We start from the raw sequence: 26,676 nt of genomic DNA, 5'->3' as shown, positions 1-26,676 counted from the left end.
TGCTTAATGGCCTGCAATCCCGTTTTTAACCGGCTTACGAATAATTTGTAACGATTCTTAATAAATTTGAGATATTTTTTATCAGTTAGTTTTTTTCTTAATTACCTGTCGATATACTGAATATACTCGTATTGTATTAATTACCTGTCAATGTACTGAATATACTTGTATTGTTTTAATTACCTGTCGATATACTGAATATACTCGTATTGTATTAATTACCTGTCAATATACTGAATATACGTGTATTGTATTAATTACCTGTCAATATACTGAATATATTTGTATTGTATTAATTACCTGTCAATATATGACATGAATACCAGTGGTTGGATTTGGATTTGTGTACTTCCCAAGAGCTTTTTTTATGTACGTCTTCTAGACGTCTACATCAATCAATACACTTCATGTACTAACTCTCTCAATGTTTACTAAAATTCTTGCGTAGGTTTGCTTTTAAAGTATTACTTATTTCAAATTTCACGTTAGACGCGAATGATTTAAGGATCAGTATTTGTATCGCAAATAGACAAGTGTAGGTCGGCTTTAAAATTAAGCATTTTTTTATGAGGATGGTTATAAATGTTTCACTACGTTTATGCGATTTTCTTGTGCGTTGGTCGCGAGCCAAAATCATGCGATGTTCTTAGTATGTATGTAATACATACTAAATTTTAAAATTAAAAATAATTCGAGAATTTAAGTGGTGATGCAACGATTGCGAATAATTCGTTGTTTCGTACCCGCGGGTTAAATCATCTAGAAGTTTAAGGAAATGATATTATATCATTAAAGAAGATGATAATGCGTCTAAACGAAACATGAAACAGAACAAGACACATACAAATAAAAAGGTAACAGTCTCAACTGGGAATCGAACCTAGGATCTCTGTCTTACCGGGACGTTGTTACTAAATTTAAAAAACATAGTTAAAGAAATTTTTTTACTAGTACCAACTCGAATCTTAACTTTCACATTCTTTATACAATGTAACAAAAACACCGTTTAACGAATTTGAACTGGTTTTTCATCAGTAAGGCTGATATTTTCTGTTCTGTTTGTTTCGTTTAGATTTATTAGTATCATCTTCTTTTGAAATGGTACATTACATTGATGGCTATAAAAAGTTAATAAAACAAAGTTGTTCCAATAAAAATTCAATGATATTATCATTAAAACGCCAATAATATTTTTTATCTAGGTCTGAGCGGCGGATGCGTTTGCCCTCCTAATTCATGGCGGGCCGGATCGGGAGAAACTGGTGAGGAAGTCCATCTGGAGAAGTCAAAGGGTCTTCTCTCAACCAGTCTCTCCCGATTCGACCCGCCACGCAGTAGGTGGGCAAACGCATCCGCCGCCAATACCTTAACAAACCTCACCCCATGAACCCGGGCACCCCTGCTAAGTCACCAAACGCAGCGAAACTTGAGGTGTCCTGTGGCAGGGGTGTTGGTTATCCAATACATGGTTCCGGGCGGCGGTACCAATATCCGCCTCCCAAATTGTTCAATTTATTACTAAGTATTTGTTCTTATATTCATTATAATGCATTTTTCGCCTAATACAATTATATTTATTACTATAGTCACAAGGTGTGAATAAAAATAATAGTGGCGGCTCGTGACTTTTGAGTGTACTAGAGTGCTAATATTATAAAAATAGCATTTTTGATGTTAATGTAGCTGAAATCAATTTTTTTTTTCAAAAATCTATTTTTTTGAGATTTTCAGGAAATTTCAGTTTCGCCGTACACCGCACGGATTTCCTGAAAAACTTCCTACAAAAATCGATTTTAAAAAAAAATCGTTTTCAGCTACAACAGTCACGAGCCGCCACTGGTCACAACTGCGCGATGGTTGAATCAATAATTGTAAACATGATCGAAATCGAAAAAGAAAGACTCGGTTTATCATTAAATTCATTTTGTCTATTCGAACAAAGATAATTTCTTGTATGAACTCACACACTAACACTTTTGCTGCAATAGGAAATGATTTGGTGAGAATATTTTCTTTCAACGAAACATGCATCGTAAACAAGCTTCATAGATTCGGTTTTATAACGTTTTGCGGTTTTCTTTGAAACCCAAAAATAAATTACATTATGAAATTGATGTAAAGGTGCGGTAGTAAAAACCCACGCTTCAGTTCAACATCGTTCCATGGTAAACCAATTAAATGCAGATTATCCTTTGTGTTCGCGTCGAATTTCTGTTTGATTAGGCGGAATTAAGCTTGTCATAAAAAGTGACGCCAATTCGCTTAACGTCTAATAACACCCCACTCACGACAACTTCCAACTGCTAACAACAATCAACTCGCCAATGACCCACACAGGGCCGTAGCAACGGGGTGCCACCATCCGTGTCCGATTATAATGCAACCCTAATTTAGAAAGAGTAAACATGGTAAGTTTTTTATGTGAATACCGCACAAGAGTCACAACTGCTCCCAACCATATGGAGCCAGAGAGGAATCCCCAATTGGAGTATGTTGTGAGGCTGGAGGTTGTGGGGAGGGGAAGGACATGAGAGAGGAAGGTTGGCAAGTACTTAGCTATTCTGATCTGGTCATCAAACACGGCCAAAGCCATTTCAAGCAAAGTTTCAATTCTCAATGGTGGTCATACATCTGAGACTATCTTCCGCTCTGGAACGTACCGAAAATATACCATATATATTTTTTAAATGAGTAATTTGATACGAACCCGCCACCTCAAGATTGCTATTCGACAGCCTTACCCCATTTTTAATTAAAGAAAGAAGAGGAAGTTTGATATGCTGGTGGGTGGGGTTGTACCTACTTTGTGAGGCTAGGGGTAGTAGCCGGTCAACACCTCTTGTTAAATGGGTGCATATAAGGATTGGTCATCATCACAGTGGTCGGCTTTGGTTCCGATGTGGAACCTTTGGACGCCAAATCTTGCCGGGGGCAAGATATGCCGAGCTCTGCGGTGAGACATAAGAACCCTTCTCAGGGTGGTGGGCATATGGGCTTATTCACAAGTAAATCAGAGTAAAAGACAAGTTTCTGTACATATAAGTTGAACTCTATTTCATGATAACAGGGTAAACATTAAGCAAGGGATTTTAAAGGACTTACCCCCTATCAGACCGATTCTATCCTATCTAACTATCTAAACGCGGATGAGTGGAGATGCCTTCCTCCCAGGGGAACGTCAGCTACGGCGCGGGCGACCGGCCCACCAGCTCCGTCTCTCGTCCAGTCTCCAGCCAGGAAACCAGTCTCCGGTGTCCATCCACCCGATTATTGCGGATCCTTTCAAGGCGCGCGTGTGAATGGCGGTAGGCGGCGTTCACGCACCCAAATACAATACTCATCTGAACGATCTAGTATTCCTCAGCGTACTCAAGGTTTGCATGTACGAAGCGAGAGAGGATTGTCTCTTAAAAACGTGGATTACATCCCAAACGGAACACACGGCCCGGTGCACTTTGGCACTCGTTTAATTCACGCGGGTTTTAAAATTGTCGACCGACATTGCGCGTATTTCGGCGCGGGTTTTTTTTACATTTAACCATTACTCCGCGTATCTCAGGATCGGATACCTGATTTTACTTTTAAGATTCGTCGCGTACTTGCTCCGAACGGTTTTTTTAAATTGCTCCATATAAACTTCTCCTAAACCATGAGTCCTCGCCCAACTGGGCTACGTTGGAAAGTGTGGAACCTTGCAAGAATAACCTTTTCCCGTTATTTTGTGCCGATTTATGGCTGTCAAAATAACCATAGACAAAAATCAAAATAATAATTAGTACCTAATTATAATTGTTATGTTTCTAGATATTTTCATAACAGTATCATAAAAATACGAAATTACCTTTTTGGACTTTCTTTTATATTTTTTACAAGCAAAGTTTCAATTTTTCAACCTCAAGATTGCTAGTCGACAGCCTTACCCCATTTTTAATTAAAGAAAGAAGAGGAAGTTCTGGGAAGGAAAAGCGTATGAGGGGTGTGTAAGTAGAAATCTGGGGAACATTGCAATATGATCCTTCCGCTGCGGTGCAATACGTTGGGTTGAGATAGTCCGGCTGGAGAGGTCAAAGAGTCTCCCTCAAACAACGTCTTCCGATCCGGCCCACCAAGACCTGGATAAACCTCACCCCATGAACTCTTGCACCCATGGCAAGTGTTGGTTATACAATCAATGGCTGGAACCTATACCAGCCTCACAAATTGAATAGTCGTAACTCGGTTATAAGTGGTTTAAGCATATAAATCCATACATCCGAAAGAAAATTCGACGAAGTTTACCAACTGTTACAGTTAAACTAATACTTCCTCCATTTTATAATGAGTATTGAAATTTTAAAGCTGCCAACTTTATAGAAAAGAAAATAGCGATAAAATTAAATATGTCAGTCTCCTGTATTCTTACTGACATCTTAATTTGTAACATAATCGAACACGGCTTGAAGACTGCCCCTTGGTTGGCCGCCCGGATGCACAGCACACATTGCACATAAGAATGTGACGCCCCTGGTCTACAGTATACAAAGATGAAGCTGTTTGAACAGTTTAATGATCTCTCCGGTAAACATTTCAAATTCCAATAAGTGAATAGCGATTAATTATTGTCTTTAAAATAAATGCCAATAACAAAGCAAAAGTTCGGGAGATACAAAATGATGAGTTTACGTTTTATGTTTTACGGTCCTTTAGAGCACCCATCAAACTATAAATGGCTTTGATGGGGTTCTTTGAGATAAGTACTTAGGTGCTTTATTACGATTGTGAATGTACATGATAATAATAATCATTTCATTATGATAGACTTGGCCGTTTAAGAGCTTTCCAGGTCCTTGGAACTTTTATTTCTAGAGTTATTCTAATTTTATCGCTTGCGCGTAATGCGACATCGTTTTAAAATACGCTCATAAAATATCGCAATATGAATACTGGAACATATTAAACGTAGTTGCCACACTTCTGTGTTTGTGATTGTATAAGAGGATGATGAGAAATTCGACGACTCAAATAATGTAGACAGGAACTTACGTACAGATTTGTAAACTTTTTGTGGGTATAGTCAGGGACGTCTGCCTACAGTCCACGGTGTGGCGGCTCGTGACTTTTTGTACAAGTCAAGGGCGTCTGCCTACAGTCCACGGTGTGGCGGCTCGTGACTTTTTGTACAAGTCAAGGGCGTCTGCCTACAGTCCACAGTGTGGCGGCTCGTGACTTTTTGTACAAGTCAAGGGCGTCTGCCTACAGTCCACAGTGTGGCGGCTCGTGACTTTTTGTACAAGTCAAGGGCGTCTGCCTACAGTCCACAGTGTGGCGGCTCGTGGCTTTTTGTACAAGTCAAGGGCGTCTGCCTACAGTCCACAGTGTGGCGGCTCGTGACTTTTTGTACAAGTCAAGGGCGTCTGCCTACAGTCCACAGTGTGGCGGCTCGTGACTTTTTGTACAAGTCAAGGGCGTCTGCCTACAGTCCACGGTGTGGCGGCTCGTGAATTTTTGTACAAGTCAAGGGCGTCTGCCTACAGTCCACAGTGTGGCGGCTCGTGACTTTTTGTACAAGTCAAGGGCGTCTGCCTACAGTCCACAGTGTGGCGGCTCGTGACTTTTTGTACAAGTCAAGGGCGTCTGCCTACAGTCCACAGTGTGGCGGCTCGTGACTTTTTGTACAAGTCAAGGGCGTCTGCCTACAGTCCACAGTGTGGCGGCTCGTGACTTTTTGTACAAGTTAAGGGCGTCTGCCTACAGTCCACAGTGTGGCGGCTCGTGACTTTTTGTACAAGTCAAGGGCGTCTGCCTACAGTCCACAGTGTGGCGGCTCGTGACTTTTTGTACAAGTCAAGGGCGTCTGTCTGCAGTCCACAGTGTGGCGGCTCGTGACTATTTGTACAGTCAAGAGCGTCTGCCTACAGTCCACAGTGTGGCGGCTCGTGACTTTTTGTACAAGTCAAGGGCGTCTGCCTACAGTCCACAGTGTGGCGGCTCGTGACTTTTTGTACAGTCAAGGGCGTCTGCCTACAGTCCACAGTGTGGCGGCTCGTGACTTTTTGTACAAGTCAAGGGCGTCTGCCTACAGCCCACAGTGTGGCGGCTCGTGACTTTTTGTACAAGTCAAGGGCGTCTGCCTACAGTCCACAGTGTGGCGGCTCGTGACTTTTTATACAGTCAAGGGCGTCTACCTACAGTCCACAGTGTGGCGGCTCGTGACTTTTTGAACAGTCAAGGGCGTCTAGAGTGTATTTTTGTCAAAAATTACAGAAAGAAAATTTAGACTGGTGAAAAATTGATTAGGTATTTTCCTGATTTAACCAGAGGTAATCTCTCAGGATAATAACATGAAACTCGCTATAGATTGGCATAATACCTCCTTTTATAGTGCTATTTTTTATGAAACATCATCTCAACAAATAGGACTGTGGCTGTACTGGCATAGTTCTCTGAACAGTCGTAGACCTCTCGTCTTGTTGCTGAAGTTTGTTGCTAAATTTCCATTATTTAATAAAGCAAAACAAAAAGTCCTTCTGAAATCATAAGATTTGTATGTAGGTACCAAAGATATTAGAAGAACGAGATGTGCTATGAGCAGTTCATACTGTGTGGAATTGTTTTGCCGAGTGTCGCCGGTTTTGTTCACCAATACTACTGCACACCTTCGCTTACGCTAAGGTATCCGCACTAATGCATAGAACTGATTTCTGTGCGTACACGTCCCGATAGTATTCAAAGTACCCTAATTAGGTAGTACTCCGCCTACGGTCCGGCGGCCAACATAGCATATCTCGTTCTTCTAATATCTTTGGTAGGTACCTAAACCATAATTTCAAATAAAGAAATGTACAAATAATTTTCCAGAGAAACGTCACTGTATCAATGAAAATTATTTTTCAAACTTTCTTCAGGCAGGAAGGTAGGTATCGAATATAATGCGAATAAGAACGTCCAAATAAACAAGACGATTTCATATTCAAAAAAAGAATCTTTAATATCTTTTAATACGGCCACCATCTTGAAACAGAACGTACACACACAGATTTACAAGAATGAACTAACGAAATGCAAACATCGCTACGCTCAGTTAATAAAATGAGGTTCTCCACTAGTGATATTTTCACTTTTGTAAACAAAGACCAATACTATTGCTTTAAAGCACTAGAGTCGTGATTTCATTTGCAGGTAGGTATCATTTGTACCATAACAAATGGAAATAGTTAATAAATCATGCCGATGTATCAACAGTAGGTATATTAGAGTCGGCCCTGTCAAATTCCGATTCAGCTCAGAAATTCAATTCGCCTTTTCGAATTCCAAAACTGAATAAGCAAGTCATATTCTCAACCATAAATCACATCGGAAATCGGGACTTTCTCAATGAAAATAGTCGGAGTCAAAGCTGTCGTTAGTGTCCTTACCCGTTACCTCCCGGTAGCTAGTAGCCGATACCTAGTAGCTGATAGCTAGTATGTAGCTGATAGCTTATAGGTAACTGATATCTATGGTAGGCGAAAGATGGTTTGAAAGGGAGATATGTAAATGCAAAAATGGTGAAAATATTTAATAATACACGACTCGTTTGAAATTGAGCAAAAATCTCTCGACAAATGCTTTGGTTGCATTTAAAGATACACTGTGAATTTTTTCAGGCCTATAACATAATATGTTATGTAATATTATTACATAACAGAACAAAACGTGTTTTTAAAAATTTTCGGAGTTTACTTTGGGATTTTTTTCTATCGAGGGAATTTCATATAATTAACGTTTCGGCATAACAAATATCTTCAAATATAATATGTATTTTTTTGGTACTTAAAAACTTAAAGAGAAACTTGTTATAAATCGGTAGAAATTGGGAATGCGGTGGCTTAACGTATCAATATTTTGCATACCAGAATTACACTAGGACGAAATTACACATGGAGAGAATTACACCTACTGGAAAAACCTAACTGTGTCTGTGTCTACAGCGGGCGAGACTTTTATACACGTTATTTTTACACAAATCTACAGTTTTATTACGAGATTGATGAAATTTTGCGCACTTGACCTTCAAAGCAAGAGGAATGTCACTGTCTACATAAGATTTTTAACAATCACCCCCACCCCCTTTTCCTACCCCTTTTGATTCTTCGTAAATTTTGCACACTTGACATTCAAATTAAGAAGAAAATTACTGTTTACATCTGATTTCGAAAAACTCTGCGCAAAGCCCGGGCAACGCCGGATAATTCTAGTATTTGAATAAAAATAAAAATTGTAAGTGCCAAAATAATATGTAATTTATGTGTAATGTGGCTAGAGTGGCTTTTAGCCATGTAATTACTTTTGCTTTTAAAGTTATGCCACGCAAATTCCACTGGTCATTGCCAGGGTTTTCTAGCACGCATAATATTGGGTAATGTATTGTGTATGGAGAACTTAGAAAGGATTTTTTTATGTGAATACCGCCCAAGAGTCCCAACTGTCCGCAGCCTGTGGGATTATGACGTTCCTAATGAAATACTCAGCAGGGGAAATCCCAGTGAGGATATCATCTCTACACGGATATATAAAATATGGCTAATTTATTAAGAATCTTTATTTTTCGGAATAACTTTATTGAGTCGAGTCCCAGATGTGACCGTTTCCTTTTCTGATTTTTCTGTTTCAGATTTTCGTTTAGAAATCACTAATATTGTCTTCAATATTTAAATATTAAGAATCTCTTCAACTTATTCTTAATCCGGTTTAAAACGGGACTGCAGGCCCTTAGCGAACGAATTGATAGGTTTCCTGTTAAGTTTTTACTAAAAAGGAATCTATTATCGAGATGTCACGTGTTCATAAAAATCATTATATTTTCGCATTTCGTCATCAGGGCAAATGTTCCGAATCACGTGCTCCGACATAATATTAGGAATGTACTAAGAGTTTATAAAGAAATGGCCTGAAATCCCATTTTTAACTGGATTTTAATAAATCAACAATACTCATTTTTCTTCTTGAATTTGTTACAAAAAAGGAGGATAATAAAACATTTTATTACTTGGGACATGATGGCCGTATGAAGGAATATGTTTTTTTGAAAATTTTATTGGTAGTATTATTTTCTAAAATATATGTCGACTGTTCTTTTTGGTGGGATAAAAAAACTAAAAATTCGCGTTTTTATTAATTTTCACAGCTGTTTCTAAAGGCAAACCACAACTTTCCATATTGGCGTGGAACAAAGTTACTTTATATCACCCCACCCTACATAATAAATAATCATATATATTATGTAAAGGAATACAGCAGATAGCTCCGTTCTAACCTCTCCCTCGTTCTCACAAACGACACGTGTAACAGAAAGAGAGGTTAATACCAAGTTCTAGCGACAGGAGAATACCCACCAAAGGGGTGTGTCAGAGGGTGAAAGAATTAGCTTGAAAGAGAAAACAGATGCGGAAAAAGAGCGGAAGGTGGCGCTGTAATTCTATATTATTAACCCTTTCACAGCCCAGGGCAGTGTTTCTTAAAATAGGGCGCATGCCCCATCATGGGGTAATGAGGTCGTCTCCAACCACGAAATTTCACGTTTTTACAAACGTAAAAGTAGAGGGCATAACTTTTTGAATTTTTGGAAAACATCAAATAGTTCCGGAGATAAAAGCCGCCAAAATGTTGGTATTGGACATCGCGATAATTACGCGGCGGTACTACAGCACTGATATTCGAATTATAAATTGTGTTGAATCGTGTCTCGTGTGAAGTTACGAGACACCATTGTGACCATGAACCTAAAAAGCACTGGACAGAGCATTAATGCGATTTTATATGATTGTAATTGATGTCAAATCCAGGGTGAGGGGAAATTGCCTGGCAGCCATCTTGTATAACAAACTTTTTGAATTATTTGTATGGTGCAGCTTCAAATTCTTTTCGAATAGTTCCGTCGAGGGCTTTTTAGGTTCATGATTGAAATACTGTTTATAACGCAAATAAAATATTCAAGAAAAACTTTTTCTTTTCAACTTTGAAGGTTATACCATAATTTATTATATCAATGTAATATATCATTGTAATATATCAATGTAATATATCGTCATATTTGTCGATCTCATATTTCAAAATCAGTATTAAAAATATGATCTTGAAACAATTTTTAACGCATAATAAATAGGTCCCAATGGTCGAGTGGTTTAAGACTCCTGATCAGAAAAGAGATCCTGGGCTCTATTCCTAGTTGTGACAGTTATCTTTTTTTATTTTTCTGTGTCTTGTTCTGTTTCATGTTTCGTTTAGATTTATTAGTATTATCTTCTTCTTCATTGATAAATAAAATATATTTTACCCAAGTTCACATTGTAAATACTTAAACTCGTCATTTTTGGAGATAACGAAAAACTAATTGGACTCTCGTTAACTTTTAAAACAAATACGTTTCCATCAAAATAAAAAATGGAGACAACCTAAAAACAAATATCCAAGAGAGCATACTGGTAATCTGAATGTGGGCAGGAGAAATAAAAAAAAAGAAAACTTGGACACTAGAACCAAGAAAAAATATCGCAAGTGGTGCATTTCACTTTAGTAGTGACGTCTTTTGTGTGGGAGGAACATACAGATTTTTGAAGCGTTGTAGTGGTGCATGGCTCAGAAAGGTTGAGAAACACTGGCCTAAGCCGTACGTAGGGTCAAATCGAATGTAGTACCTACGTAGGGGAGTAAGGTATTCACGACGTGACCTGGTTTAACGTTCGACAATCTGATGTGAAAATAAGTATTCCTATCATGATCGCTATTCCACACTAGTAGGGGCCATTGCTTCCGAAGCCAACAACATTATACTGAGGAATTCCAGTCGATTAACTACTAAAATCATCATGCCGTTTTCCCCCAGGGGTAGGCAGAGGGGATTGACCGCCACACTACTCTATATTGAGGCACATTCCTTGCTTCTTACAAAATTCATAATTTTTTTCAATATTCGAATTGAAAACATAAACTGTAATTATTTGATGAAAGAATTAAATTTATTAAAACTCTCAGATCTTAGAATTATATCCGACTTTATGTGTATGTTCAGAATTGTAAATGGTAGTAAATACAGCCCGAATTTACATAACCTCATTGAATTTCATATATCTACGAGAGCTACTCGTTCCAAAATCATGTTCAAATGTAACAATACCAGGACTGAGGATTGCAAACACTCGCATGCACCTAGATTACACAAAGTTAGTAATACTAGATACGCTGATGTGGCGGATCTATTTAACTGCACGGATTGTAGGTACAAGAAGGCTATAATAGCATATATTTTCAATCAATATTGATTTAACCTAAGTCTACTTATAAGTTTTGCGTGTAATTGTATCTTATACTATTTTCGATATCCTTCTATACTTTTATTTTACACTTTATGATGTCATTGTATACATTATAATATAATATATTGTTGATGGTGTATTAACACCGTTGATATTAATTTAAATAATACATGTAGTATAATAATTTTAAAGAGATTCTTGCTTGGTCTTAATTGGTGTACTGTATCGTAGGAATACTGCGGGGTAAGAGGGGACTGCGAGCGGGTTTTCCAAACCAATGTCAATGCACAAATACCTACATTCAAATGTGCGTTCTAAAATGATTTGCCTGTAGCAACCCTTCAGTCATTCTCTTTACTTTTTAATGACCCGAATTAAGTATCAATTGATTAACTTCTTGATCGTGCCATGTCCTCCGCGAACGTCCCCGACCTCTTATACCATTCACTTTCGAGTCATATATTCTCCTTACGCTCCGCATGCCTCATTATAGTCTATTTCTATTTTAGCAGGAGCAAAATATTCACCATCTGACTTGAATTTGGGATTTTTAAAAACATTTTCATAGTGTTTTTTTAACTAACTCACTAACCACCAGAGATGTGCTTTATTTCAAATAAATCCATTTCAAATGGAAATGCAAAATGCAAAATGGGTATTTTCCATTTTGCATTTTAAATGCTTTTCTAAAAACCCTTTTGCATTTTAAATGCTTTTATCAATGCATTTTCCATTTTAAATGCTTTTTTGCAACATTTATCCTCTCCACTCATCTTTTTTTCATAAGCCCCAAATATCAATCGGTCCTCAACCTCGCTATGAGAGATAATTTACATTTGTCAAGTTGCTCCTTGTTAGGAGCCCTTTCAATTGAGTGATACCATTACAAAAAATACTGAACATGGGGCCATGACGCTGTTATATTAAATGTTAGATAGCAGTTTCTATGTTTTTACGTTGGCAACATTAGTCCCGCGCAAATTTTTTGTGGTTTCATAATCTGTAGTCGTGGTGTTTTTGGATTTACCATCATGTAATATGTTTGTTCTACATTGATGTCCATTATTAAATGACAAAATTGTTTAAAAATTCTATAATTATTTTAATTGTTTGACCTGAGAAACCATTTTGCATTTTCAATGCATTTTGAAAATGGGTATTTTGCATTTTGCATTTGAAATGCTTTTCTAAAAACCATTTTGCATTTTGCATTTTCAAATGGAAAAGTTTTGACCCATTTCCATTTTGCATTTCAAATGGTTTTGGGTACCATTTTGCACATCTCTGCTAACCACCATGCGGTTTCCACGTATGTGATATATGTACCTCCACACAACGTTAACTTCTTGCTTCATTCACATTCATACATCATCGTATCGTGCATAATCTTCTGCCATAGGTACCGACTCCTGGAATCAGTGAAATCACTATTGTCGATTGATTTTTACTACGATTTATAAATACCAAAAAATAAGCTTGGATTAATTGAAGTTTTTTCCTACAGTTTTGCTTGAGTAGGTAGTTTATATAGGCATAAACGCGTATGACTTTTATTTATTATAAAACTAGCCACCTGTAAGTGCAATGTACTAATGTGGAGTCAATTTGGACTACAAATGTACTAAGTTCCCGAGCAATTACTACACTGTATCTGTTGGTGTTGATATTTTGCTTGATTTCTGTCCAGCTCGCGTTACATGTTGCACTTATAAAGAGACCGGGTATACCATGATGTCTGACAGTCATTGCGTCCTGCAATTTTTCATGCAAATTTCGAGTTGTATGTACATATTGCGTTATAAATATGTGTATATTGCGTTTTTTGCAAGTGATTTTTCAAATTGTGATATCTTCTAAGATATTAAAACAATTTTTATCTATATTTTAAGCCAAATATATATCCCGGCGTGCGCAAGAAAATTTAATTTGTATTTTTTAAAGATTTTAATGATTATGTAAATAAAAATGAGTAATTGGATAAGGATTAAAACTATATCGGTCAAAGAATTTACGTAAGTAAATATTATATATCTTGTTATTTTTAATTTTGTTTCTTGCATACCTATATTATTTTTAATGTAATTTTATTTTTATTATTTCTTTCTTATGTTTCAAAACTGTTATTAAAATTGTACTACCTACATGTAAAAGCCCTCTGGGCGTTAAATAAATAAATATAAATAAGGAAGTCTTTTGTTTGTTGCGCCTAATTTTAAATTCATGATGTCTATACTAAGATATTCATTTAATGTAGAGGGAAATGTTTATCTACATTAAATACCCAACGTAACTAACATATTTAATTGGATAAGGATTAATATTGTGTTGTTCAAAATAATATCGCAGATTATCCATTATATATAGATAGATATATACCTTTCCATAATATTTTGTAGTCCTTTTTAAGATACGCGCCCGAAAATATATATTTTACGACTTTATTACAAAACATCGACTTTTCTCTACTTTTCATAAATATAATATGCATGTATTATATACATAAACCTTCCGGAAAAAATTCTCTAAATGATAGTGAAAACCCTGTCAAAATCCGGTGCGTTCTTTAGAAGAACTAAGCGCATAAACAGACAGACACGGATAGCGACTTTATTTTATACTATTTAGAGATTATTAACCAATTAACCCATACCTATAATACCTATTGTCACACACAAACAGTATTTTTATAATGTTGTTTGTGTGACAGTTTCCCTTGATTAACTTTTTATAAAATTATTCACAAAATAAATAAAAAAACCCTTTTTCCTTAAATTGAACATTTCCACACTCCGCTAAGCGATTTTTATGTGTATTACCTATATTCATTGTGCCATAAGATGCACTATGAAATTATTGACATATGATTTGCTTATATGTATTCTATGGTACCTATTTGGTTAATTTTATCGCGTCAACTCTTCCCCTGACATTCCCAACTTCTTCTGTCCAAACCATGTATAAGATACCTACCAAATGTATCAAATATCTCATTTTTATTGAATTCGGTCTACTTTAGTCTTCTGTTAGTTCCGTACCTCGCTGCCATGCCAGTGAAGTCTTAAGGCCGAGTGTAGTTTTTTATTAATTTTAAATAATGATTATATTATTAAGCAAATCGATTATGATAGTGTTTTCAACAAGTAAAAAATTTTTTATACATTTTTTAAATTAACATAGGCTTAGTAATTATCAAAATCAAATCGAAAATATGACCTTTTTCAGACCGTAATACGTGCGTTTTAAAAAATACTATTAAAGGCTGAATATCGTCAAAAAATACCTGAAGGGGTTTTCTTTAAACGTACGAAAAAAAAAACTAAAAAATAAATAAAATAGGTTCGTAGTTTAATTTTTTCATAAACTCTAATTGTACTTGTTTTTAAAATGCAGATTGTAAAACTTTGGATACGTTTATTTAACAAAACTAAACGATAAATTACTGGTATTATATTTTTCCATTTTTTAAAGTTAATTTAATATTTTTTATACTACAATTTAAGAAAGAACTTTTAGATTTTTAAATTACTTTTAAAACAAGCCGTCTGCTGGCGCCTATTTGAAATTTTAAATACGGTAGAACATCGAACTAAAAGCTTCTTTTAAATATCCCAACAGATGGCGCTATCATGGTTCGCTATCGACTCTTCCCATGTCCGCCAATATTCAATGTATAAATCGGTTTCAGTTATTCAAGCCAAACGGCCACTGGCTTAGGTTATGCTATTCTGTACACTATACTGTAAAACTCTCGCCTCGAAGTTTGCGGGATCGAATATCGGGGTGGGCAAGTAAATTTTATTTGGTTAATTTGTGTTATTCACAATTAATGAATTAATATACGTATGGTATATGCGCGGTACGTTCCATAGTGAAAGATACTCTCAGTATCGCCTGGTGTAAGACCACCATTCAGAATTGAAACGTTGCTTGAAATGGCTTTAGCCGTGTTTGGTGACCAAATCTGAATAGCCAGGTAGATTCACTTATTCAATAAATAATACCCGTTCTGCGGTCTAAATTTAAATAATGATTTGTGGTCTTTCATCGGGGCGATACTGACAGTATCTAACGCTCTGGAAAATGCCGCAAATATAATACTTATGTACATTGTGAAATAACACAAATTATTAAAATAAAATGTAGGTTGGTATTCGTGCACGCCAAGATTGTAACCCGCGACGTCACGGAGGTCGTCATCCTGTTGAGTCGGGCCATATCTCGATATTTATTATTGTTTTTGTAAATTATTCTAAAAAAACATGAATGAAAAGACAAAACACAAATAACCTGACATTTTTAGGTCGGGATATCAATTTACCGTCCACTGTAAAACAACTTACAAAAATGTCCACCCGCGCAAGGCGCTTTTTAGTTATGAGTGCTATGTGGCATCGTTGTAAATGAACTGAATGTTGCCAAATCTGAGGTTTTGCTTCACCAAGGACTGTTGAATACAAGCGAATTTTGGGCCCGATGGCGTTTCTGTGGGCCTTAGAAAACAATAATGTTATTTATAACGCTTATTGTTGACCGAGGTAGAACGAACAGAGGTACTCTGTTTTTTGACCAGATGTAGGTATATTTTTTACAATGCGTGCATCTGACGGCCGGCCTGTCCGGTGGTGAAGCTTTGGACTCGAGCTTTGGAGTTCGAACCCGGTGTACGCAAATAAAGAAGTATTAGCATTTATATCTGAACCTAGATATTTATTCTGGACCACAGAATCAATAAAATTTTATTTTGTTAAAAGTATTTTGGTATTTAAAATTTTAAGTACTTAAAAAATTATTTATTTATATTATTTCATTTAATTCATTGTTATCTATAATACACAGATTTAATAAGAAAATACACAGATTTAGGAAATGAAATAAAAAGAATTTGGCATTCTCAGACTATAAAAATATTACCATTCGTTATTTCGGCTACTGGCATTATACCTAGCTCTCTAATTAAAAATTTAGGCGTATTAGATCTTTCAAAAAAATTATATATAAAGATGCAAAAGTCGGTCATTTTGAATACATGTAGGATAACAAAAGATTTTTTAAATATTTATGTTGAGGGATCAGTAGGATTTATAGGCCCTGTTAGAAGTTCTACCGAGCCGAACCCTCTGATATGAAAATATCTGGAGTCGGTGAATTATTTTCCCAATTGATCTTTTGTGAGTTGACGTGTTGTTCTTGTATTGTTTTGTATTTATTTTGCTTATATAATGCACTTACATAATGTTGATTGACTAGATGATCATTTGTGGAAAAGTGAGTGGAAGGGTTTAGTTTTTCCTATGGGGAAGATTTAACCCGGACAACAAAATCGGAAGCATAAAAAAAAGAAATGTCAGGCTTTCTGTAAAACTATTAAAATACATACAATTAAATTAAATGTTACCTTGTATATATTCGTTTATATTCTAATTAAATAAATAATACAAAAAAATAGTGCCATCTGGTAACTGAAATTCATAACTTTTATAACGAAGATTTACACTACCGCCATCTTACTGTTTTCAGGCAAACGTTTTTAAAATAAATTCTAGTTAGAAAAAATATTGTTTTGGAAATGAACAACAGAGTTCGTGTGTGTCGAAAATAGTTGATTTTGTCAGGTATACAATCACTCTTAAGAGTTTTCATTTTCTGTCCCTTTTTAACTCGGAGGTTTGTGATTTAATCTTTCTGTAAATTTGTTCGTACTTTCCGTTTCCAGTTTCGAAAATCTGCTGCACCCACTTTATTATTCAAGCCTTTCTCTAACTAGAAGGCTAGGTAACTTTGACCATAAATAAACCACTCACTAGATCGATATCTTCGGGCTTTTTGCATGAAACAAATTGGTCCTCTATTTAACCATAGATATGCCAATATATAGTTAGTACAATTCTCATTCGGAGCCTACTTATTTGAAATGTCAAAATATTACCTCAAAACTCAGTTACATGTTAAGCAATTTTATGTCAACAAGACAATAAATTATAAATACAGGTTAAATCATTAAGGAATAAGGTATTACGGTTGAATTCTACCTAGCATGGTATAATCACGATCCAGTACGGCCTACATGTCTACAGTTTATTCCATAGTCTTTCAGAGTTTTTCATTGATGGATAAAGTTAGGCAACAATATTACGTCACAATATTCACGGTACCAACTTTTGATCGGAGTTATACTTTGACTGAGATTTAAATATTATGGGACTTACCTGCCTGAAGAAAATTTGAAAAAAGAATTCTCACTGACATTTCTTTGAACAAATTGTATAATTCGTTATTTGAAATACAGAATGTTACATAAAATATTATACAGGGTGTATCGGCACGTACCCGACAAACTTTAACCAGCTTTTCCTTAGCACATTTGGAGTAAAAAATGTTATGGGCACTTTGCTGTCCGGTAACATTTTTCTTCAATTAAAAACAAAAAATGATAAAAAATCCACACTCCGTCACTGTCATTGGCATTGTTTCTCGTGTTCAACAGCTGTTATTAGCAAGTGTGTCAAAAAGTGTGTTCGCTCTTTCATACACACTAAATAATAATAGCTAAAAATGAGACGAATGGTGCCATGCCATTTCGTTGTGATCGTAAAAGTGCGCTAATGTAGGTACGTACGTATATTATTCAACGAAACTCGAATAAAATATTGCCAGGTGGGTTTTCAAACTTTGACAAAGGATAAAACAGTGGTGACATGTGGTGAAAATATGAATAGTTAATTTTTTATTAAAAAAAATGTTACCGGACAGCAAAGTGCCGATAACATTTTTTACTCCAAATGTGCTAAGGAATAGCTGGTTAAAGTTTGTCGGGTACGTGCCGATACAACCTGTATGGTTTATGGTTAAGTAGGTATTTAAGTACTTACTTACAAATATTATGACCTCAGAGGAAAGTTTTCATTTATTAAACAAGATAAAATTAGAAACATTTTGAACGCATAGTCTACTATTTACAGAACTATTTACTATTTTAATACCACAGGAAAACTAAACCATTCCACACATCATTCGAGTCAATCCACATTATGCGAGTGCATTATATAAGCATAATAAAGACAAAACAATACAAGAACAACACGTCAACTAACCAGAGATCGAATTATTATTACTATTAGGTATATCTTTATTGGTGATTTTTTTGTAATAATGTTTGGCCTACTAAATAATTTTATTATTATTATATATGCTCAAATTACATGGAAGCGATTTTATTCGCGGTAATATTAGTGATTTCTTAAAACCGCACTATTAATTTTTCATTTCCTATCATTAAAAATGGTCGTAAAGTTAGGTTTACAGAAATAAAAATGGAAATATAATTATTTTTTAAATATAAGTAATTCGTAATAAATATCTGAATTAATATTTTTAACGATTTTTGTATTTTTTTTTTAATGTTAAATTTTTGTAAGCCGATTATTCTGATGCTAATTTTGACGATTGCGTTAAAGCTGATAAATATTTATTAATTTATTAAAAAAATAGTATATCACAATAAAATCATAAGCCGCTCATCTCACTAGGGTTTTTTTTGTGTAGAGATTTAAGATCTGCAGCTTTACAATTATAATATAGTCCCTAAATAATAAACTACTGGCACTATACCTAGCTCTCTCATTCAAAATTTAGGCGTATTAGATCTGTCAAAGAATTAATATATAATAATGCAAAAAACAGTCATTTTAAATACATGCAGGATTACGAAAGAATTTTAAAATATTTATATTGAGGGATCAGTAGGGTTTATCGGTCCAATTAGGAGTTCTACCGAGCCGAACCCTGTGATATGAAAGTATCTGTAGTCGGTGAATTATTTTCCCATTTGATCTCTTGTGATTTGACGTGATGTTCTTGTATTATTTTATATTCATTATGCTTCTATAATGCACTTGCATAATGTGGATTGACTAGATGATCATTTGTGGATAAGTGTGTGGAAGGGTTTATTTCTTCCTGTGGGGAAGATTTAACCCGGACTTAAAGTCGGAAAAAAATAAAAAAAATAATATTGAAAATGTTATTACAATAATTATTACAAAAATAAAAACTAGAGTTATTCAAACTAAAATTACAGCTGGGCAACAATAACATTCTACTGATTAAATAGGTATTACAAAGTACCAGTGTTGGCTTGGCACCCACAATCACATGACCATACATTATTTCATCATATTCCAAGGCAGCTGTTTGTGGCATATATTTTTTAAATAAGAATAATACATACCTATTTGATTTAAAAAAAAACATTCTTCAGCATTCCTACTTTACACGGTGTCCCGAAACTCGGAGTACAAGCGGAAAACTGATGAATCTACACGTTCTCTAAATCACGTTTGGAATTTTGAGTCGATTTTTTGGTATAACTTTTTTTTGATTTGAGCTTAGAGTCCGAAGTCTGAAATTTTAGTTCAAATATGAAAATAAGTCGGTCGCTTGGGGGTTAATATTGTCTGTTTAATGTATTTTAAATGCGTCGAAGCGTAGAGTCAAAACCCCCTAGATCACAAGGCCGGGACACTCATTCAAAGCAGCCTCCTAACTTGTATGGGATTTTACTAAAAAAATCAAAATTCACAAGTTTCCCGTTTGCACTGCGAGTTTTTGTCATGGAGTCATTTTTATGTTGTGGTTCGAAGTTTGTAATCTTAATTATTTTTAATTAAGTTTATTTTTAAATATATATTGTAATATTCCAGATGATCCTGAGACGGGAGTATCTCCTCGGCGGATGAGGTGAGCGCCGGCATGCTGGTCGGCAGCCGCGAGGGGGCTCTGGGGGCACCGGGGGCTCCGGGCCCCCTGGCCGGCCGGCTGTCCATGGACGGGCCCCGGCCGGATCGCTGGGAGCTCGGCCCCCCCATGCCCCCCATGCCCCCTATGCCCTCCATCGAGGACACGCCGCCCGCCACACTGCACAAGGCTAGGTAACTTGACAACCACATTCATTAAAAAAAGACTAATAACAATAAAAATAATTATATTCTAGAAGGTGTGCTGGGATATAACTCCATTATACAGGTGTCCGGGTGTAAAGTGCAGTAACTTCGGTAGGTAATTTTACGCGGTGGTTTTGGGCGAATTTCGTTGTTTTTTTCCCATACAAAAATATTTATCCTTTTCTACTTTTCTACCTGAAACTGTCAAACGTGGGAAACGTTCGAAAAAAACTATTTATCTGTTTTATGTATTCAAATATAATATCGTGGTCAAAAAATATTTACTTAGCATAAACATGTTACCTATATCTTATCGTTGAAATGATTACACAGGGTTTTACATTTTGCCCAATATTTTTTAAGCAGAATTTGATTATCAGTAAAAATTATCTTGTGTATAAAATCGCACACTGTTAGTCAATATGATATTAACATTCACAACTCCGAACTCGATTGAATGTCCTCATATTTGTGTGAAAAATCATGTCGGACGACGAAAGCTTTCGGGGGTAAGAAACTTCCTCATTTTCGTCAAGTTATGGTGTACCACAGGGCTCTGTGCTGGGTCCTATTCTGTTTACATAAATTTTCATGAAGAAAAAAGAATATTTTCTAATGCTTCTGTCGTACTTTGGAATTCTATAATTTGCACACAAACTGCATGTCACATTACACATGCAATGCCTACTTATTCAATACTGATACACACATACAGACGAGTGATGTGAATAAACTGTTTAGTGTTTTACCCATGAGATACCTGATATATTATTATCTATGATCTCTATTCTAGTGTAATTTCCTACTCCAACAAATTGCATTTCCATGTTCGCACCTCCCCTGTTGTCTATTCTTGGCTGTAGGCTATTATGGGCTATTGTGTTTAACATGTACACTGTCCGCATTCAATCAATGAACTATTTTTGATGCAGAGGATAATTGAATGATAATAATAATATGCATTAGCCCTTTTTATAAAAAATGCACAAATTAAATATTGTGTTCTTTCATTATTAATACTAACATCAATCTAATTCTTCCTCTTAAGAATTTTTAACTTGGAAAATTACCAACCCGAATGCTTACTTTCATGTAATCGAAGCTACCCTAGCAAATTAATTTATAATATTGACAGTAGGTACTATTGAACACATGGACCTAAAAAGCCTTGGACAGAGCATTAGTGCAATTTTGTATGAATGGCATTGAATCCAAATCTAGGTGAAATTGCTTAGCTTTTTTGAAATGATTTGTATGCTAAGTGGTAGATAATGAACTATTATAATGTTATTTTTCTGTTGTTAGTGCAGTTATAACGGCTTAAGTAATTTTTTTGAGTATTTGATGAGACAAGAAATGGGATAAGTCATTAAAAAAATTTAAGTACGTTTTGGCATTTTCCATACATCTTCCCCTCACCCTGCGGCTTCCAATAGTCGCCGAATAGCTTCGTCCAGGGCTTATTAGGTTCATGATTGAACATGTACATGTTCTAACATTGATGGATTGATGAATATTTAAAAATCCATCAATCGTGCTGTCCATTATATTGACAATATAATTGGTTGTGTGCTTAAAAGCATTAAACAAATCTAATTAGCTGACAGAAAATGCAAACTGTAGCGAAATGGATTTGGTATATTCCACGAAACGGTCCAGCTATCCGATTTACTCTGGATTAATCCAAAGACAGATTTTTTCTTTACTATGAATTCACAAAGAAAAGTGTCAAGAAATTATTATATTAATTACTGAAATTAATGTATCGACGATCATCGCCAACCATTAGTATGTATTATTAAAATTCACATGGATTTCTGTTGACTTTCATAGATGGTTAGTAGAATATTCCCATCTGTTGTAATATTTTTATTTGTGTGTATTTAGTCTTCCAAGATCTACCAAAAATATAATGCAGCTATATAATCTACCTGAGTGTCTCCTGTGGGATGTAAGCTAATTTAGCCACTAGATCTTTATTTCCAAATTCTTCCTATTTTTCATTCCATCTTACATTTAATTTCACTTCACAATATTCATGAATCGGGGGTGTCATAGTTCTAATAGCTTCAGGCAGTGACATTGTTATGTGATAAAGAATTTGTGATTCTTGTCTCATTTTCTGTTAGGTTTTCACACATTTCTACTGCTTCTCTTTTTGATATAAGTAGTTAAATGATTACTTGTGACATACAGGTGGTCGATAGCCTGGTGGGCAGGACGCTCGATAAACAGTCAGACAGGCCAAGGTCAATCCTCACAGCCGGTAACCAACTTACTCCCATTTCAAGACAAGTTATGCCTAGCAAAGAGGTCTGTACTATAAATCTTAGGGGTTTAAAGCATCTTTTTTTCAATTCTTTATTTATAATTCTCATCATCTTCTTTTCCCCTTATCCTATTTATCACTTTGACAAGATATCCTACGTTGCAGACACTAGAAAGTTCTCTCTAGTTCATCATTCAGATTTGGTGACCGTATGTAAGGGTGGGGCGATATACTGATAAGTTCATCTTGATACTTAGCTAAGACTAGACCTAAGTAGAGCAGCACGCAGCTTGCTGCACCTTATTTTTTCCTAAATACACTGGAAAGGTGTTTATAGTATAGTGTTTGATTTCCAGATCAATGTCCTCCTTACCACCGGAGCCGTTCATGATAATGCGCTCCAAGGCACTGAACCGGCGCGTGCTGATCAACGTGGGCGGCGTGAAGCACGAGGTGATGTGGCGCACGCTGGAGCGCCTGCCGCACACGCGGCTGGGCCGCCTGCGCGACTGCAACACACACGACGCCATCACCGAACTGTGCGACGACTACTCCCTCGTGGACAACGAGTACTTCTTCGATCGCCACCCCAAATCCTTCAGTTCAATACTCAACTTCTATCGGACAGGCAAACTCCACTTGGTGGACGAGATGTGCGTATTGGCGTTCAGTGATGACCTGGAGTATTGGGGTGTCGACGAGTTGTATCTCGAGTCGTGTTGCCAACACAAGTACCACCAGCGTAAGGAGCACGTCCACGAGGAGATGCGCAAGGAAGCCGAGAGCTTGCGCCAGCGAGAAGAAGAAGAATTCGGCCAGGGCACTTGCGCGCAATACCAAAAGTGGCTCTGGGACCTCCTGGAGAAACCTACTACCAGCATTGCCGCTCGGGTAACGCCTCACTCTATCCTTATTAACTAACCCAAAACTTGAAAACATTAGTTCTTATATTTGACATATTTAATGTTATCGCTAGGAAGTTTAATATGATTAGTGGTTGGATGCACCACATGGGTGATTTGTGTTCTTAGATTCCTAGACAACTATGCAAGACTAGATTATTTTGAAAAAGCAGACTTGTACTTTGAACTTCAATTATGTTTGGTATAATTAACACACCTTACTTTCCAGGATAATATTAGGAACAACTTGAACGCTATAATGAACATGCATAATAAACTATTTTTAGTTTTCCAGTATAAACAGCTTTGGGATTTACGACCCAAAGTTATGATTTTCAATGCTTTAAATAACTACCGTTAATAATAACCTTCTAGCGTAAAGAGTAATAGTTCTCTTGGAACATATCTAATTAAAGCAAACATTTTAAAATCTGTTTTGCCTAAATATAAAAGAAATATTTTTAACATTTTATAGAAATCATCTCGATTAATCGTAAATTTGATTTGAATAATCCACTAAAGTTACTATTATTATCAAAACTTTTTCTTTTCATTTGCAAAATTTTTGTCTTAATGAAAGTAAGTAATTTAATATCATGTTCATTGTGACAAAAGATTTACAAATATCAATAATCAATGGGCTCTAGCAGATTTAAAGATTTCAGAAATAAAATATTGCTGTCTGCATTTTTTCTGGTGGTGAAGTATCGAACCTTTTTAGATGTACTACTCTAAAAAATCTTCCTTATTTAGTTGATCAACTTTCTTTTTTTTTAACCCTCATTCATTATTATCGAATATCATTTTTACAATTATTTATAATTTTCAAAATAACTTGATCATGATCTTGGTAAGCATACAAATAAATCATTTCATATTAAATTTTAAACTATGATTTTCTGTTATTTTTTTTTTGTTTCATCACAATCTCAATAAATTGAAAAAAAAATGCTTTATCAAAATATTACAATGATTTTCAATAATTTAAACCGTTTTGTGGATTCATAATCACAGATATATATATAATAACCAATAAAATCTTTACAGATTACTTATTATTCAACATTTAATACATCATTGTAAAATATAACATCCTACGAAGGTACTTCACCATCCTCTTGATACCTTATCCATAGGATAGCATATATTTTCGATTTATTTATTTATAAAGTCCAAGTGTATCATTCGGTACTCGAACCAATAAGTAGTCATGAACCTAAAAAGCCCAGGACAGAGTATTAGTGCGCTTTTGTATGAATGACATTGAAGCCAAATCTGGAGTAAGGGGAAATTGCCTGGCAGCCATCTTGTATGACAAACTTTTGAAATGATTTGTATGCAAAGTGGCATAAAATGAACTACTTTAATTTTATTTATTAATATTAATGCAATAATAATGGCTTATGAATTTTTTTTGGCTATTTGATGAGACAGGGAATGGAAGAAGTCATTTAAAAAATTTAAGTAAAGATAGGTATTTTTCGTACATCTTTCCCCTCAGCCCACAGCTTCAATTTGTTCTCGAATAATCCAGGGCCTTTTAGGTTCTTGTGTCATCGGATAAGTTGGCCGAGTTTTCTACCTAATGCTAGAATTTATCTGTTTATTTATTAATATACCTCATCCTATAGATAAGCTGTCCAGAGGATGGTGAAATAACCCCTATGTATAATAACAATTTGGTGATATTAAACTGTGGTTATGATATTTCATGCTTCAACATAATGTTTAAAAATCTTTCTGTTGTATATTGTTTCCACGCCATTATTATATTCACTGCTTTATAGAATACTTATTATTTGTTAGTTGTATGGTTTGGTTTTAGTATACTAGTTATATCTTGACGTAGAAGACACACTTTTCATAGAAAATAATGTATGTATTGATACCATATCAATTTACCCATGATAATTTTCCAAAAATAGATCTCCACTATCAAAAGTAAGTTACAAATTTTGACATTATTTATAATTCATAGTTTTTTTATCGCTAGAATATTCTGTAAATAACAGAAATGGGTTTGCTAGATTCTAGATAATGTTATTAGGAATTTTCAGTTGTCCATAAGTGAGTAAAACCATTTTTAATTAAATAAAAAAAAATATGTGCATATTTAGGTAGCTCTCTAGAACATTCCTAGTGTTTTAGATGTTTTCAAGTTACAGATAGAAATATACTGTGTTTATGTAAATATAAATTTTTAATTAGTTATGTCATATTACATAAAATTAATTTGATAAATACTAAACTGTTCAGAGTTGAAAATATTTGACAATAATGGGCTACAAATATATTTTGACTTTCTAGGGACACCTACATGAAAAAGACATCTGCCCCCCCCCTAGCGTAAACACATCAATTAAGTTTTTATCGATATTGACGGTAACTTGTCATCATCTTGAGCACATCGTCAACGAACAACAGTACAAGGTCGACAGGTCTGAAACTATGGTTTGAGATTTCCACGGCCAAAAGTATTTTCGTGATTTATATTTGGGTAACTATACCGTGTTGCGCTTCCTCCATTTTTAGCCAATATTTCGGACAACGTTACAGTATCCATCATCAGGGCAGATTTTGTCTGTTTGCTGGGGATCTGCAGTCGTGCTCGGAAACTAGAGTGCAAGTTACCGACATTATTGATAAAACTTTTATCGGTTGCTTTCGCTAGGAGGCCTGAATGTAACAATTTGAAATGTAAGATGATCTCTAGATGGACAAAATTAATAACATTTCAAAAATATACTGCTTTAGGTATAATGTAAACTGGGAATATGCCAACAGATTAATGCTGTATTATACCAAATGAATGCATAAGCGCTGAACTAATGTTACGATTGTGAGCTAATTTATTTGGAATTTACCTGCAGGTTCATCATTAATGAAGGTGTGTCTTATGCTTCAAGAAATAACGGTATTGTCTCTTTTTAATTAACTATTCATATTATTATGTACATATTACATTGACATTCTTCTAGTCATTGATCTCAAATAGGGTAGGTACTAATACTAACAATTAAACGTAATCAGTCTTACTTATAAAGATTCCCTAATACGCTGCTGCAACATTGGTAAATCTATACGGGGAAGAGGGCTGTATACTGCTCGGGTTAAAATCGTTACTCATAATAATATTCTTCCAAAATTTTTCTAAACTGGTACCAGTTTGTTCCAAACCTCAAAAATATGGTTATTTTCGCATTTCGCGTTTTGTTGTTAACCCTTGGGACCTTCTAAGACCCAAACAGTCCCAAATGCCGTGCGCGCATTATACTCTCCTAAGACCATATTTG

General features: G+C 35.3%; 1 protein-coding gene across 4 annotated transcripts in view; it reads left to right on the top strand.

The window, feature by feature from the left end:
• Window positions 1–26,676, top strand: part of Shab (potassium voltage-gated channel shaker cognate b) — a 120,181-nt gene that overhangs the window by 78,638 nt on the left and 14,867 nt on the right. For 3 of the 4 annotated variants that reach the window (XM_089633456.1, XM_089633455.1, XM_089633454.1), the window contains exons 2-3: window positions 19,973–20,200; window positions 22,838–23,372. In XM_089633456.1, the coding sequence (XP_089489582.1) occupies window positions 20,022–20,200; window positions 22,838–23,372 (714 nt within the window). In that variant the 5' untranslated portion in view covers window positions 19,973–20,021. Of the gene's footprint in view, window positions 1–19,972; window positions 20,201–20,657; window positions 20,722–22,837; window positions 23,373–26,676 lie in introns of those variants that run through there. The other variant, XM_089633457.1, reaches the window with a different exon arrangement.

The sequence above is a fragment of the Hesperophylax consimilis genome, chromosome 7 (assembly GCF_061612785.1).
Source record: "Hesperophylax consimilis isolate HC1 chromosome 7, BYU_Hcon_1.0, whole genome shotgun sequence".
Lineage (NCBI taxonomy): Eukaryota > Metazoa > Arthropoda > Insecta > Trichoptera > Limnephilidae > Hesperophylax > Hesperophylax consimilis.
The sequence above is the reverse complement of the archived record's forward strand: the minus strand, read 5'-3'. Positions and strand labels throughout refer to the sequence as shown.